This window comes from Benincasa hispida, chromosome 5, assembly GCF_027475165.1.
Source record: "Benincasa hispida cultivar pf3 chromosome 5, pf3_genome.v1.1, whole genome shotgun sequence".
In the NCBI taxonomy this organism is placed as follows: Eukaryota; Viridiplantae; Streptophyta; class Magnoliopsida; order Cucurbitales; family Cucurbitaceae; genus Benincasa; species Benincasa hispida.
This window is the reverse complement of record NC_143482.1, coordinates 69609158-69625693: the sequence shown is the minus strand read 5'-3', so window position 1 is coordinate 69625693 and position 16536 is coordinate 69609158. Positions and strand designations below refer to the sequence as shown.

The 16536-nt window shown below is 35.9% G+C and overlaps 2 protein-coding genes across 7 annotated transcripts; one reads left to right on the top strand and one right to left on the bottom strand.

The window, feature by feature from the left end:
- Positions 1 to 241: 241 nt before the first annotated feature.
- Positions 242 to 7847, top strand: GA2 (Terpenoid cyclases/Protein prenyltransferases superfamily protein). 6 transcript variants are annotated; one of them, XM_039032145.2, is made up of 17 exons: positions 242 to 517; positions 802 to 931; positions 1228 to 1726; positions 1837 to 1935; positions 2832 to 2884; positions 2968 to 3253; positions 3333 to 3513; positions 3849 to 4057; positions 4459 to 4579; positions 4743 to 4840; positions 4919 to 5142; positions 5251 to 5363; positions 5492 to 5590; positions 6342 to 6557; positions 6683 to 6824; positions 7090 to 7335; positions 7433 to 7847. In XM_039032145.2, exons 3-17 carry the CDS (start codon positions 1609 to 1611, stop codon positions 7742 to 7744), a joined length of 2517 nt encoding a protein of 838 aa, XP_038888073.1. In that variant the 5' UTR covers positions 242 to 517; positions 802 to 931; positions 1228 to 1608; the 3' UTR covers positions 7745 to 7847. The 6 variants fall into 6 exon arrangements, with proteins under 6 accessions (XP_038888073.1, XP_038888071.1, XP_038888074.1 ...); XM_039032143.2 differs by having other exon boundaries at positions 3843 to 4057; XM_039032146.2 differs by having other exon boundaries at positions 1228 to 1746; positions 3843 to 4057.
- A 702-nt stretch (positions 7848 to 8549) lies between these two features.
- On the bottom strand, positions 8550 to 11428 carry LOC120078390 (inosine-5'-monophosphate dehydrogenase 2-like). The gene is made up of 4 exons (XM_039032655.2): positions 10221 to 11428; positions 9710 to 9889; positions 8963 to 9220; positions 8550 to 8862 (listed from the first exon to the last, which is right to left on the bottom strand). Exons 1-4 carry the CDS (start codon positions 11193 to 11195, stop codon positions 8791 to 8793), a joined length of 1485 nt encoding a protein of 494 aa, XP_038888583.1. The 5' UTR covers positions 11196 to 11428; the 3' UTR covers positions 8550 to 8790.
- Positions 11429 to 16536: the final 5108 nt, after the last annotated feature.

Genomic DNA, 16536 nt, shown 5'->3' with positions numbered 1-16536 from the left:
GTGATTCAAAATTCCGATGGAACATGTGTGTGAACGTGAGTACTTTGTGATCTTGAATATATCATAAAGAAACTCTAAACATAGATGTTAGCGGTGATGTTAGTAGATGGTCAATTGACATTATTTTTTTAAAATTGGTCATTTGACAATTTAGGCCCAAAAAATGAGTCATCCATACAAATTTTCCAAATAAAAACTTAGAAAGACTTGATAAATGCCGGCCAATTACAGTAGATATCCTGAATGGAACTCCAGTTGACTTGGTCTTCTGAAAATTTATTTCATACTCTTTAGATCGATTAGCTCAATTTTGAGAGGATGGTTTTACTGATTGCCTTGGAGGATATCTAAAGGATATCGGCTCTATACTGGAATTATTCAGGGCTTCTCAAATTACCATTTTTTCAGTGGATTCTGTTTTGGAAAACATCAACACCTGGACAAGCCGTTTCTTGAAATATGGGATATCAAGTACCTCAGTTTTCTTCTGATAGACCATAGAAACGTGAAAGAAGAGGTATTCTGCTTCTCGTTTAGATCCTTTCTTTTCTTCCTGAAACACAACTTCAGGAAACTATCACGTAAAAACGACTTGAATTCACCTACAGTACAACATTGGATTTGATACAATACCAGAGAGCTGTTGAACATTACACCGTAAACAACATGAGGATTTTTAAAAACGCCATATAGGCATGTCCGAACAATTTGTCTGTTTTTTTTATTCTCAATCTTTTGTCGTCTGTCTTGGGTGAACCAATGTTTATAAATAGAGCTGCATAATTCTATTTCTTGTTTCAGCAGCTTAAAAATTTGGTCATCAAGATTTTCTAAGATTAGCTGTGGAAGATTTCAACGTGTGTCACTTCACAGCACAGTTGATGAAACTGGCAACAAAGTACTGACATGGCAAGGACATGTAACTAACATTGTAAGATGTTCACGAAACTCATGTTTTTCCCCTTTTGTTTTTGTTTGTTTTGCGTTCAACAACATTTGGAGCTCGAGATGTGAACCTTTGGCATGTTGGTAAGAGAGTATATGCTAAACCAACTGATCATAGTTGAGTTATGCTCAGTGTTTTGAGAATGTAGTAGGTCTAATTATATACTGTTTGGGCACTGATGTTGGGAATCCACATCAAGTGTTTTGAATTAACAGAAGATGAAATGATCATCTAAATTCTCTACTTAACAGAAGATGAAATTAACAATGTTTCATTTGCAGTGGGTGGATTTAAAAAGATCTATGGGAAATGAAGCCGTTTGGTTGAATAATAAGGCAGTGCTGCCGATGGATAGAGACGTTGATAATTCCAGGTTACATTGACAGGGGGAAATCAGCGAAGGAAAAGTTTTCAAGGAATATCTTTTGAAAGTCAACTCAAGGGGCGCACTACAAAACGCAGTTGCTGGAGTTTAATTCCTTTTTTCTCACCATCATTGATCATCCCCATGGCCTTCCCATTCTTCTTGCATTTACTTTTACCTTAACGCAGTGAAAATGGGTATTCTTCCGTTGGTACAAGTTTTAAAATTTGACCCTTTTTTGGCTCTGCTTTCCCTATCAGACCAATTCTGGATATAGCCACGTAAGGAAAGAAAATCGATGACTGCTGTGGTGTCTATTTTATTTCTTTCCTTTACCGGTTGTGTAGGGAGCACTATTCCCCTGCCACTGCGCAACACTTGTAAATCGATGCCTAAACCTCCAGAAGAATCTCACGGTGGACTGCAACCTACCAAAGCTAGAAAACTTCTTCTTCTTGATCCTTTTTCTCTTCTCCCCATTTGCTTCTTTATTATTTACACTGAATGTAAATATCTCTTACCACAGATGATCCTTCTTCCCCAATTTCTGTGCATGTCCAAAGTATATCAGCCATGAATCTTTCCCGACCCACCAACGTTGGCTGTTTTACTGCCTCCTCCTCAGGTTCTGTTTACCAATTGATTCCCTGTGTGTTTGTGCTTTGATTGTGTTCTCTCTTTCTTATTATTTGTTTTCTTTTTTTTTTAATCACAACAACTTTTCTTGAGTTGGGTTTCTCATTTTACTCGTAATGTTGCTTTCCTGTGGAAGTCTGCGTTTTACAACCTTCGATGTTATGGATAGACCACCATTTGAGTCATTAATTCATGTCTTTTGAGTTTGGGTGGAATAGTGTTATAGCGTGCGCGCCGATTGAAAGCGATGCTAATAGATTAATTCTCCACGTTTGTGGTTTGTCTTTTCATGAAAAAGGAGCTTTATTGTCAAATTGATGCTGTGAAGAACCAAAAGGAATTCAAGTTTCCCTAACATTTGTATCATCTTCTTTCACTATATATATATACATATATATTTTATACTCTCTTAAAGAGGCTAGAAAGAGCAAACGCCTTGAACAGGCTAGGATTATACGAATCTCTGCATCAGATATCTGAATATTTATTAGTTTCTTTCTATGTTGCAGTCAGGGAGCATAGTTGAGTATGAGTTTAATGAAGATGAATTGGAATGAACTTAGTTTTATGTCAAGGACAAATTCTCAGGATTCTTTCTAAGAGTTATAGACTATTTTATCTCAACCAATAACATAACATCGAAGAGAGGATAAATTTTTTAGTCATTTGAGAATGAAATTTAACCTAAGTGAAATGTCCTAGTAAAAAATGTGCTTTTATTATCTTTTACATCAAATCCTCATAATGTTGATCTTTGTCCTATTTTCTTAGTGTCTTAAACCAGGGAAAATATTTGCGAGTAACATAACATTTGTGGCTTTTTTCTTTTTTGGGGAACATTCCTGCATACCCTTCTGATTTGTGAAAATTATTCTTCCCAACCAGCTTCTCTATTCCCTGAATTGGATGTGGACACAAAAACTAAAACTGGAGCTTTGGTATGATGTCATTTATTTTTTTTATTTTTTTCAGCTTGTTATCTTTCAAACCCAAGTTATATATTTTACTTTTACTCTTACAGCGCTTAGAAGAAACAAAAGAAAGAATCAAAAAATTGTTCGACAAGGTTGAACTTTCAGTTTCTGCATATGATACTGCATGGGTGGCAATGGTTCCTTCTCCAAACTCTCTTAACAAACCTCTTTTTCCTGAGTGCATAAACTGGGTACTAGATAATCAACACCCTGATGGCTCATGGGGCATTCTCCATGACCATCAGTTGCTGATGAAAGCCACTCTCTTATCTACATTAGCATGTGTTCTCACTCTTAAGCGATGGAATATTGGTCAAGATCACATGAGCAAGGGTATTCTTACTTTACTTTCTAGAGGTCTTCTCCATGAAATATTCGGCAATAAGCTCAAGGCATTTCCTTTGTTTTGCAGCCCTTAGTTTTATCAAATCTAATATAGCTTCAGCTACTGATGAGAAGCAACGTTCTCCTGTGGGATTTGACATAATTTTCCCTGGTATGATTGAGTATGCTAAAGATTTGAATTTGAATCTACCCTTGGCACCGATGAAAGTGGATGCTTTGGTTCAAAAAAAAGAGTTGGAGCTTAGAAGGTAATTTTAGCTCGCATGAAGAGTTGGAGCTTAGAGCAAAATGAGATTTAAAAAGTTTTGAGGTTTTTATTCCTGGAAATATGAGATTTGTTTTTCCCCATATAATTTCTTTAAAATATGGAATGGCTGATCGATGCATCCAAGTTTTCTGACATCTGATGCTCTACTTCAGTTCTTAGTATGATTGAGCAGGACTTTAAACACTCAGCAATTTATGAGTAAATACTGTAGATTTGTATTATTTAAATTAGGTCCTTTACTGAATAAGGAAAACATTTTCCTCACTGTTCCTTTTCTTCTATTTGGCCCTTGGCTCTTCTGTTCTGAAGCTGCAGAAGCAACTCTGAAGGAGGAAAAGCCTATTTAGCGTATGTTTCAGAAGGAATTGAAAATTTACAGGATTGGGAAATGGTCATGCAATATCAAAGGAAGAATGGATCACTGTTTAATTCTCCATCCACTACAGCAGTGGCTTTTATGCACAGAAATGATGATGGCTGTTTTAATTACCTTCGCTCAGTCTTACAGAAGTTTGATGATTCAGGTTCCTCTGACATTATTTTCTGCTTGTCTTTTCCTTTCTTATGGGGCATTTGGGGTAAGGAATTGGTTATTATAGTCCTAGGTTATTATAGTTGGGTTATAATAGTTTGTGTTTGGGGTGTAAATTATTTTAGTTTGAGTTATAATAGTATATGTTTGAGGTATAAACTATTTTACTTTGAGAAGAAAATAGTAAACACTATAACAAAGAATAAAAAATGATGGATGTAAAATAGTAAAAGCTGTAGCAAATAGTAAATACTATAGCAAATGAGAGTTTTGAAATAGTGTTGACTGTAGCAAGAGGTGGTTATTAGTCTTAAGATAGTCCTTGCCCCAAACACACCCTGAATGTCTAATTTATTTCTCATAATTTTTTGGTCATATATTGATGTTTCTCAGTTCCTACAATATATCCTCTGGATATATATGCTCGTTTACACATGGTTGATAGCCTGCAAAAATTCGGGATTGGTCGGCATTTCAAAGAGGAGATTAGAAGTGTATTAGATGAAACATACAGGTAGTATGATATTTTTAACCGATCACCCCATGATGGATTACATGACTAACAAACACCATACATCTCTGCTTATATACTCTGTTGTTTAATTCAAGTTCAGTTAGTCTGTGGTTGAATTCCTTTCTAAATATCAATGGTTCGTGGAATCTTTTTGCAAGAACAGATGTTGGATGCAAGGAGAGGAAAATATATTCTTAGATGCTTCAACTTGTGCAATGGCCTTCCGGTTGTTACGTGTTGAAGGATATGATGTTTCTTCAGGTGTCTTGTGATTATGGAATTTTAGAGCTGAAATGTTGGATCAAAGAAAAAGTCTAATTTGTGTAATTTGTTCTTTAGATAAACTCACTCAATTCTCAGAAGTTCTCTTTCCCAATTGCCTTGGAGGACATTTAAAAGACTTTGGTGCCTCAATGGAGTTATTTAAGGCCTCTCAGATTATCATTTATCCAGATGAATCTATTCTGGAAAATGTGAACTCTTGGACTAGTCGTTTCCTTAATCATGGATTATCTGGTGGTTTGGTTCGTTCTGATAGAACTGATAGACTCGTTAAACAAGAGGTATGTTAGTAATTAGTACTGAACTCTCAAATAAGTTCTTTTTTTCCTTCTTTTAATTTAAAATGAAGCCTGAATCCCAAAAATCTTTCCGGCTCTACCTATCTTCAGGCAGTTAATGCTCTTGAGTTCCCCTATAATGCAACTCTGGAACGCTTATTAAATAAGAGAGCACTGGAAAGTTACAGTGGAGACATTGTGAGGATTTCAAAAACAACATATGCGTATGTTGCGAATTCTTTTACTTTCTCTTCATTCTTCTTTTTGTCCTTTTGCTATGTGTGTGTGTGTTGAGGGTGGGGAGACCTTGGGGGAAGTTGAACAGACCTAATACTGGATTTAATCATATCAGCTGCTTAAATTTTGGTCATCAAGATTTCCTGGAACTTGCTGTAGAAGATTTCAATACCCTGCAATGCATACATCGTAAGGAACTGAAAGAGCTTGAAAAGTAAGTTAATTGCTTTTTGTAGATTTTGTAATCTGTGGCCTTTTCCATATAATTCCATGCGTGTGAAGATTAATTTTTCACCACTATTGTATGCTTTTACCTGTATCAAGCTTCGACCAAGGACCGTTGCTTGGCCCAAGCTCTGTGTCACAAACAAATAGTCTTTGAAGTGATAACTAGGCCATTGATGAATTTATTTGTAAATTAGAAAGATTGAGATAAGCTGGACTACTTCTCATTGAAAATAAAGAAAGATGGTGGAACCATAAACTGATGATTACATCTATCAAGTATGTAAAGATCAACATTTTGATAATACGTAAGAAATGTAATAAATCATAAAAAATTACAATTCTACCAGAGAGAAAAAAACTGTCTTGCATATCACCATTGCATAACTTTATCTTTGGCTTGGATTAAAACTTAATATTTACTCATTTGGTACTATAAAAATTCAAACTTACTCATCAGTTGTGTGGTAGGATAGTGATAAACTATGATTCCCTGAGTCATTCTCTTTATCTTTTAACCTTAAGTTACATTGCTTCAATCCAAGATAGGTCATAAGGTTAAGCAAATATTCATGTTTGCTGCTTTCTCTACTCCTTGGAAGAGGCCATGAACTACTTCTCTAAATTAAATGATATACTTTGAATGTCATTGTGACTTGTTAAGAGGACCCAAGTCTTTACATTTGTAGTGCACACGAGAATCACTAGTTGATAAGTTCATTTCCATTGTGTATGAACAGATGGGTTGTTGAAAACAAATTGGACAAGTTGAAATTTGCCAGACAGAAGCTAGCGTACTGCTATTTTTCTGCTGCAGCGACCCTTACCTCTCCAGAACTTTGTGATGCCCGCTTATCATGGGCAAAAAATGGTGTGCTCACAACCGTGGTTGATGATTTCTTTGATGTTGGAGGATCTGAAGAGGAATTGCTAAACCTTATACAATTGGTGGAAAAGTACTTCTTTCCTTCTACCATCTCTCGTTTAATGCTCTTTGGTTCAGTATCATTTTTGTGTTCATATCTGCCCTTGTAGCATTCTGTATAATCAAACTCTTCATTTCTCGATAAATAAACCACAGGTGGGATGCTAATGGGGAAACGGGTTACTGTTCCAAGGAAGTTGAGATTATATTTCTTGCACTTCACAGCACAGTTTGTGACATAGGAAGAAGAGCTTTATCATGGCAAGGACGCAGTGTTACGAGGAATGTTATCGATATTGTAAGATATTTAACCTCTTAAGCAATTATTGACCATCGTTTTACCGTTACTAGTAATATTTGGTACAGGGAGCATACAGCTTAGTTATGCCAAATTGTACTACTTCAAGAGTGAAAATAAGGGGCAAATCCGTTTATCTTGTTTACTTTTTAACTGGGTTCTTCATAAACGAGATTGGCTTATGAAATATGTGTTGGTAGGTTCTCAAGTTTGTCTCATGTACTCAACCAGAAAATATATAAACTATTATGTACTTGATATACAGTGGTTGGCTTTGCTCGAATCAATGAGGAAGGAAGCTGAATGGTTGAAAAATAAGGTAGTGCCATCAATGGACGAATACATGGAAAATGGCTATGTTTCATTTGCTTTGGGACCTATAGTCCTTCCAACGCTCTACTTTGTTGGACCTAAGCTTCCGGAGGAAGTGATTGGAAATTGTGAATATAAGAAGCTCTTTAAGCTGATGAGCACTTGCGGCCGCCTTCTGAATGATACTCGAACTTTCGATGTAAGTACTAAAACAAGTTGCATGATCTGATAGCCTTTATGCTGAGAGCCTTTTTGTTTTTCTTTTCTTTATAAATCGCTTCTGGTTTTTGTTGCAGAGAGAGTCCAGTGAAGGGAAACTGAATGCTATGTCTCTATGCATAATTAATGCGGGTGGTAAGTTGACCAAAGAGGAGGCTACTGAAGCAATGAAAGGAGATGTTGAGAGGACGAGAAGAGAACTACTGAGATTAGTTTTGCAGGAGAATACCACAATTCCAAGAGCTTGTAAAGATTTATTCAGGAAAATGAGCTGTGTGGTGCATCTATTTTACAGGAAAGATGATGGGTTTACTTCCCATGAGTTGATGAAGTCTGCAAAAGCCTTATTTGAACAACCCATGGTTCTGGATCAACTTTTGAACAAATGAAAAACTAAAGAAATAAGTTGGTAATTTGTGAACACATGCGGAGGGAGAAATCCTTTTGAAACTTTACTGATGGGAAGTGAATGTAGGCATTGCGTATTCACAAGCTCTTTCTATACTTTGTCTTCATGACACCCTTATACTCCAACTTAGATTGTTAATTAGTTTGCTCGGCTGAGCAACTTTCGTAACCGGACATCTCATGCATTAGATGTATTTACCATAATAATAATGTTTATTAATTTTTTTTTTTTTAAGAAAAAAAGGGTTAACGTTGTTAAATTGACTCCTCGTGAACGCTAATGGCTATCTCAGTTTAGAACATAGAGAAAAACAAACGATTGAGGTCTCGTTCCATTGAACATAACACTAATGAGTAGAGCATAAGACAGTACGAGGGTCGAAGACTTCAAGCAAGCATCTCCTTCATTTTCACATTTCGTACATGTTCCCCAAACATCATATAATGTAATGTTGCATTAACCAGTGGATGGGGAAGTATAATTTGAAACCTTTAACTTAACTTTTAATGGAGTTCGCTAAAATATATTTGATTTGCATTAGTTGAAAGTAATCCATTAATGATAATGTAAAAAATGTCTTAATTGATTACTTTTATTATTGTTTACCTATTTTTCATAATCGTAATGAGATGTAAAATCACTTTAAACCGGTATTATGATTGTAATTGTACGAAGATTCTGAATTTATTATATTTATGGTTACTTTTACCTTTACCATTAAAATTAAGCAGTAACGATAATAATAACGATAAAGGTAAAATGTGACCCAATAAAAAACAATCCAATTATGATAGCAATTCAAGCCTTAATACGATTCACCAACAATATAATCTCATTCCAATTACACCAATTTTTATTATGATTTGGTAAACATAACCTAAATAGTAAATTTATGGACTTGAAACCCTTTATTGTAAATAGATTATTGCATGAGTCACAATAAATATTTGTAAACCCCATCGGGCAATTCAAAGTCCAATTTTAAGGACGGGATCGGCCTATATATCCGGAATTGTGTTTGATTTTTCAAAATGATCTCTTTTCATAAGACACCAATCCATGAATTCCACCTTCGACCTGTGCTGCCCCAGTACGGACCTGCACACGTGCAATGCAATCCCAGCAAAATGAGAACGATTCTAAACAAATTCATATTCATAATAGCAGGGCACTAAAAGGGTGCAACAGAGCGCCTTACCTCCAGCCTTAAAACCTTTGAGCCTAAGAGGTCATGGGCAGATTTGATGGAGGAAGCACCAAGATCTTGGAACCCTTGCTTCACTGCTTGCATGGTGTAGGGTATGAACTTTAAGACTGAACCCTTATCAGCAACTGCTCCAACAACCCCCTGAGCTATCTTAAGGGTTGCAGTATCCCCCAAGTACCTTGCATCACTGCCTTTCGTCATTGCTTCTAAAGACCCCATCCCCCGATACTTCTTCACGCGCTGACCATTCTGGTAATCACAATAACCAACTTCTTATCAGTCATTTCTGGTTTCGCTAGTGAATCTAAGTTCTTATAACTTAAAGGGCGAAAAGCTTGTCTTGTGAGCAGTTGTACTTGTAACTCGTAAGAGAAATTTAGACGACCAGAAGATAAAAGAACATGTACATGCATGGGCAAATTGAAGTAAACTTCAGAGTGAAAAGGAAGGAAAAGAAAGAAGAGAAGTGGGGTTAAGTCAATAATAAGTACTAGCATGAATCGTTCTACCTCTATGAAGTGCCTATCTAGTATTGAAGAGCAAAAAGACTAGTTTATATTTCAAACATCAATCACTTAAGTACATGGAGAGAAATCCAAAAAAGCAGACATGGTACGGGGAACTGGGAAGTTTAGTAGTAATGACTCCAGTTTTATTTATTAAGTTGTTACTTTTTAGTTTTAAGGTAACGAGCCATGACCATTCACTTGGTAAAAAGAGAACTGCCAGAAGAAATACCTTAGTTTCGTAGGCCCCAGGGGCCTCGGTGCTTCCAGCCAAGAAACTTCCCATCATTACCGTGGATGCACCAAGAACTAAAGCCTTAACAATATGCCCAGAGTTCGAAATTCCACCATCAGCGATGATAGGCACGCCACTTTGCGAAGCAACTAATGAGACCTTGTAAACCGCTGTCGCCTGAGAATAACAGAGGAAAGGCTACCTTCAGTGCCTTAAGGAAAATTATACGGAGGTATTAACTGGACAGAAGCAGAACAGGATTCACATGAAATGACGAATCACAAATTAGTATTTGGGGGGAAAAACGGAGATTGCTGGCACAGCATGAACATTGGTAACTGCGGTTTGTGCGTTTGCAAAGCAAAGATTCAGTATGAGCATCTAGATATTCATAATGAAGGTTTAGATTTAAATGTGTAGTGTTTTAAAATGCACACCCATCCAAGCTCTATTTTCTTTAGTCACGACTTAAGGATGTTATAAAGAGTAGAGAGTTAATATCGGCTACCTGTCCTCGTCCAACAGCACAAACCTCCTGCGTAGTACAGATAGATCCAGAACCCATCCCAATCCGCAAGCCGTCGACTCCAGCTTGAATCAAATTCTGGGCCTGTGCCATCGTCACCACATTGCCCCCAATCACGTCCAACTCTGGATATGTCCGCTTCACATACTTTATCATATCAATCTGATAATTGGAGTTACCCTGTGAACTATCCAACACCACTACGTTTACACCTGCCTCCACCAAAAGCTTGAGCCTCTCTTTGTCATGTTCCCTCGTTCCAATCGAAGCCCCTACCAGCCAGGAACCATCCGCCGCAACCGACCCAACACCCAGTTTTGGATAACTCTTGATTCTCTCTATTTCTGACTTCGTCACAATATCCACAACTTCCTCGTCCTTCAACAGCGGCACAAACTCCTTCTTTTCTTCCTCCAAATACGCGTCCAATTGCCCTAAATCATAGTTCCACGGAACAGAAGCCCCTGAATTAACCATATAATCATATATTTTTACTTCCTTGTTCCCCAGGGAGGTCCAGTCCGCGTACGAGACATAGCCCAGAAGCTTCGACTTGGAGGTACCTGACTCTGTAACCAAAACGAAGGGGGAAGAAGAAAAATCCTCTTCGGAGTCAATCCGATCGGATGGGGACTTGAAAACAGGATTGGACAAAATTGGAACTCGGCGGGCTTTGGCGGCCTGAACCATGGCAACTTGTTGGGAGGCAGGGGTGTTTGAGTGGATGATACCGATGCCACCAAGAGCAGCCATGGCGGAAGCCATGTAGGCTTCGGTGACGGTGTCCATGGGGGAAGAGACGCAGGGAACGGAGAGGGAGATATTGCGGGTGAGTCGAGTGGCGAGTTGGACGGAGTCGGTGGGGAAGTCGATGTAGTGAGGAAGGAAGATGACATCGTCGTATGTGTAGGAAAATCCCTGATTGAAGAGCTTTTCAGCAGCGAAGCCGTCCTCCATCGCGATTGCACTGAGTTGCAGGCGGCGGATAGAGGATGAGCGAATAGGGTTTTGGGACTAAGTTCTAACTTATGCGGCGGCCCGGTGAGTTGAGCTCGAAACAATGGGAGGAAGGAGATGAAACAAATGGAGGGAAGGCCCCTAAAGTTTTGATTCTACAATTAACGCTTTCCGGCTAACCTCCTTTACCGCTAATTAATTAATACTTTTCCTCCAAATTTCCTGAGTTACCCTTAAAATAGTAATAATAATAAATAAATAACTAAAACTATTGAAAAATTAGGGCATGTTTTTGGTTGCGAATTTAAAAACAATAACTTCTGCAAAATTAGGGCATGCTTTTTGTTCGCAATTTAAAAATAATGGATTTAATAAAAATAAAGTTATATTTTATGTTTTCATAAATTAAATTATAATTTAAATAATGGTTCAAAATGTGTTTGATAATATAATTATTACTAACTAAATATTAAGTTGACTATAAATTATTACTAGTTGATTTATAATTTGGTTTAGGTAAACATTTGTATATTTATTATTTTGTAATATCATATAATTTATAATTTATTTGATAATATATATCTCGATCTAATAAAAATAATTAAATTTATAATAAGAAATCTAGGAAACAAACCATCAAAAAAAAATTAGCAACCTATTATATAGGTCTTAAAGTTCATGAACCATATATACTATATAGAAATAAATTTAGAAATACGTAGACTAAACTTCTAATCTTATATGAAACTGTGGAGATTTGTCATTGTGTTGAGTGCAAAGAGATTTTGATTTTTTAGACTTTGTGGGATTTTATTCTTTAATTATAAGTTTTTTGCCTTATTTAATCACTGAGAAAGTTGGTGTAGACATATGACAAATTGAGAATAAAATGGGAATACTTAGCTACATTTATTGTGTTTCAAGTGAATTCTTTTTTAATTCAAGATAATTTCAAAAGAACTGACTATTTTAGTGTTGAAATTTATTATATTTATATTTGGATAGGATAGAAAATGAGAGGGCTTATCTTGTTTATTTAAAATTATGAAATAGAAGAAGAGGGAGAACAAAAAAAAAGAGAGATGGAGGAAGTTTTAGAGAACGAGATTAAGAAAGTATTGAGAGATGGAGAAATAATGGAAATAAAAAATTAAAAAAAAAAAAAAGTTAAAAGTCATATATTGAAACTAAAAATGGAGAGGAAAATATAAGATAAAGACAATGGAGTGTCGTTAAATAGTTTTCGTGCATATATTAAGAGGTTTTTTTAATGAAAGGCTAAGGGTACTTTAGAGTTTTCATCCATATATTATTGGTAAAGACTTTTTTTATAACTTTTTTTTAAGTTGAAAGGTATTAATGGAATTTTTAAAAGTTTAAAGTATATTTTTGAAAAATGTACAAAGTTTATGGGTGTTTCTATAATTTGGCTATATATTTATGTTGGATATATATAGTAAAAAAAAAAGTGAAAGTTCGGTTAAGATTTAAAACATAAAATGAGTTTAATTGTGTAGATTCGATTCATTGTTTAGAAAATTTTAAATTGAATTGAAACTTCAAATTAAACTGATGTTTCATTAACAAATTTAATATGTATGAAAGTTAAATTCGTAGCTTTTTCAATTTGAATGAGTTATGTTTGATTTTTATCAACTAACAACTCAATTAAGTTAAATTTGACAAATGTTTCAATTTTTTATTTATTTTATTTTATTTTATAATTTGGAGAGATACCAAGTTGCTAGCCTATGAAGAGTAACTTGGTTCTTCATTTGTAGCATCTCATTCCAAATTGAAGAGTTCTCTTTTTTTTTTTTTTTTTTGAGTTGAGTTGAGAGCAAGTATCCAAAATTTCTGTCAGATCCGAGTAGTTCAAGGTTACAGTTCTGCCAGAGTTAGTCGTTATATCCTGTTGAGACAATCGTTGTAGTCTGCTTACAGCCCATGCAGAGCAAATAATTGTCTTCAGGACAGCGTTTATCAAAAGCATGCCTCGACTATGTTTTGAGTCTCCAAAAGTTTTGAAGTTCTTTCAAGTCTTTGGTTATTCTCATATCTAAGTCTTGTTACACCATCTACCTTTTATTTGAGTTTGAATATTATACATTGAGTGTATTATTGAAGGGATCGAATCCCGCAACTGAAGCGTCTCATGTGAGAACATCTTGAGCATGCTATTGAGGAAAGGGTTAGAATAATTCTTACCTTTATAGATTTCCCAATTACCACGAACAATCCTCTCCAAGGTTCCAACGAAATGGATCTCCAAACGATCTTGATCACAAACAACTTCTTGAGCGATCTCGAACACTACCACGAGAGTTACCTCATTATTCTATGGGATTCCAATAGAGGGATAGGTGGTATCCAACTATTGGGAGAGAGAGGAGAAAAGTGTTTTGGAGAGTTGAGCAGATCTATGGCTTAGAGAAAATTTTGCACAATAACACTAAAGAGTTGTGCATTGTCAGATTTTTCTGCAATCAAAGTGTGTCTTGCCAAAGGGGAGGTCTTTATACAGAAAAGAGCCAAGCATCTTTTTCAATACATTTTTCTTTTCTATAATTAATTAAATAAAATTTATTTAATTAATTAGCCCATTTAGTTAACTAAGACTCGTTTAATCAATTAGTCCAATTAAATAACATTTATTTAATTTTTTATTAACACAATAATTAAATAGCTGCTTATATATTTATACATTAAACCCAATTTAATGTATACATTTAATTATCATATACATCTCATGTATATGTGCAAAACCTCTATTAATTCAATTGAATTAATTTAAATCTTATTCAAATATTGCTCTCCAATTTAATTATAGATTATATCCATAATTAGTTATATATTAAACTCATTAATATATAGCTTCCTCAAATTAATTTGAACAATTCAAATTATCTCTCTTAAGTATCCTCTAGTGAGCTTGTATGGGTGCGAGTGGCCAGATCGCTGATCCAAATCTACCATTTTGGGGATTCGTCTGATTTAGGAGTTGGAAACTCAGCTACACAAGATGAAATTCACTCATTTCCTGAGGCAGAGGTAAGTAGATAGATAGCTCCCTTAAGGGTTGATTCTGAGGCTTGAACGATGTGGCACCACACACCTTCTCTTAGCCCGAGAGGTATTCACACATAGTTAGACTATGTTGTATTGTTCATTAGAGGAATCAATGGTACTTAAGGAGTGAAATGTAACTACAGGGACAAAACGGTAATTTGGCCCAGCTGTACTTACGAGCATTTGTGAAGGGTCATCATACTCATGATTGGTTATATCCGATGGACACAAAAATATATCTGTGGTAAGAAGAGTTCAGCTATTAGTCTTTAGTGGAATGCCTGATAGTTAACGTATGGTGGATCTCGTGGCTAAAGAGTTTAGTCAGCTATTCACGAACCGTTGGAGCTTCGACCCACAGGTCCATTAGGTCCCCTAGGTAGCTTGGATAAAGTCGAGAACCAGTGTTTAGGTTAATTTGAAATTTTCAAATTGACAAGAGGAAGTTCGATTATATATGATATAATTGGACTGATTAATTATATATGATATAATTGGCTAAATGTATGAGATACATTATTATGGAGGAAATTAGATATAAATATGATTTATATCAAGTAGAGGAGAAAATACTATAGTAGATACGTGATATCAAACTATAGGATAAAAATATAATATGATTATAATTAATTAGTTGGTTAATTATATGATAATTAATCCAAAATTCACGTTCAGACGTGGGTTAGTGGGGCAACGTCAGTTATTGTAACTGATAAGTTAAAATGAAAACAGTTTTCATTTTGTTCAATCGCCCAAAAGAATTTTTCGCAAGCGCGCGTTGGAGAGAAGAAAATGATCGCTTAAGTTTTTTCGAGAGCCTATACGATAGCACTCTCCGCCTAAATGATCGTCTACCTCATGCCTAAACGATCGCACGCTATTTCCTACGCGATCGGATAACTTCTTTAAACGATCGTATAGTGTGCCATTTTTACTAAACGATCGTATACCTTTTTCTAAACGATCATTCAGTAAATCCTACACGATCGTGTAGCTCCTCTTAAATAATTAGCATTTCTGCTATGCGATAGTGTCTTTTTCCCTCCCACTTGCTTATCACCTACACGATCTGGTATTCCTCCTTCATCTACCAAATTCACTAAAGACCACCCTTTGGGTTTTCACTCCAAGAATACCCGGGGCTCTTTAGTGGTGGTGTCGTCCCCACAGCGTTCCTGTTCGTGCGGTTGTTCGTGCTGCTTTTGTTGACGCTGCTAGTGGGCATTGGTAGATCGCTTGGAGGGTTCCGCTGCGTTGGAGTTCCAAAGTGTGAAGAATGTCTTCAATTGGTATGGAACTCTTTCCTTTGTTATTTTGTTGTTCATAGCATGTCGTTAATTAAGTTTTGTTTGCATAACTGTATGTATTGAATATATATTATTGTATTTCGGTCACTGTGAGATTGGAAAGATCCGAACGCGCTCATAGAACTCTTCGATATGAGATCCTTCAAGTTACTTGTTTACTCGTTGCTACACGATCTAGTAGCAAATCTATACGATAGGCTTCTTCTTACTAAATGATCGAGTATCTAGTCTATATGATAGACTTCATCTATCTCCCACTTACTCGATTGTCGACCTCTTTCATTCCTCTATCCAAAGTCACACAGAGCCTACAATACTCTTGGATCCACACCGAGAATACCAAGGTAACTCTTGTCGTGGTGTTCTAGTTTCGCTCGAGGTTCGAGGATCAAGTTGAACTCGATTGTGATCAAAGTTCATCTAGTCGTTCGTTGAGATCGAGTTCTGATCGTTGCGTTCGAGTTCGTGCTGTTGAACGAGTTGCTGAACGATCGAGGGATACTTGAAGAAAGGTTCTCCAAAGGTATGCATACTATATCCCTTGTCTATTCATTTAAAGAAGCATGTTGTAATTTATTGTTTATGCATAATCTGTTCCGTTGGACTGTAATTGTTTGTGTTCTTTCTCAATGGGATTTGGAATGATTTGCTTCCGCTCACTAGTGCTCTATTTAGAGTTCTTTTAAGTTGGACTATGATCCATTGTTCATTAGAGGGATCAGTGGTACTTAAAGAGTTAGATCTAACTACAGGGTCAAAACGATAATTTTGGTCTAGCTATACTTACGAGCAATTTTTGAAGGGTCATCATATTGTTGATTGATTATATCTAATAGACACATATACTACAAGAATTTTGGCCTTTAATGTTGGTTGAAAAAAGTGAAACTGTAGATACAATGTCGGTTTAAAAAAAACACGGATCTTTAATGTCGGTTTTAAACTGACATTGAAGACAAGCTTTA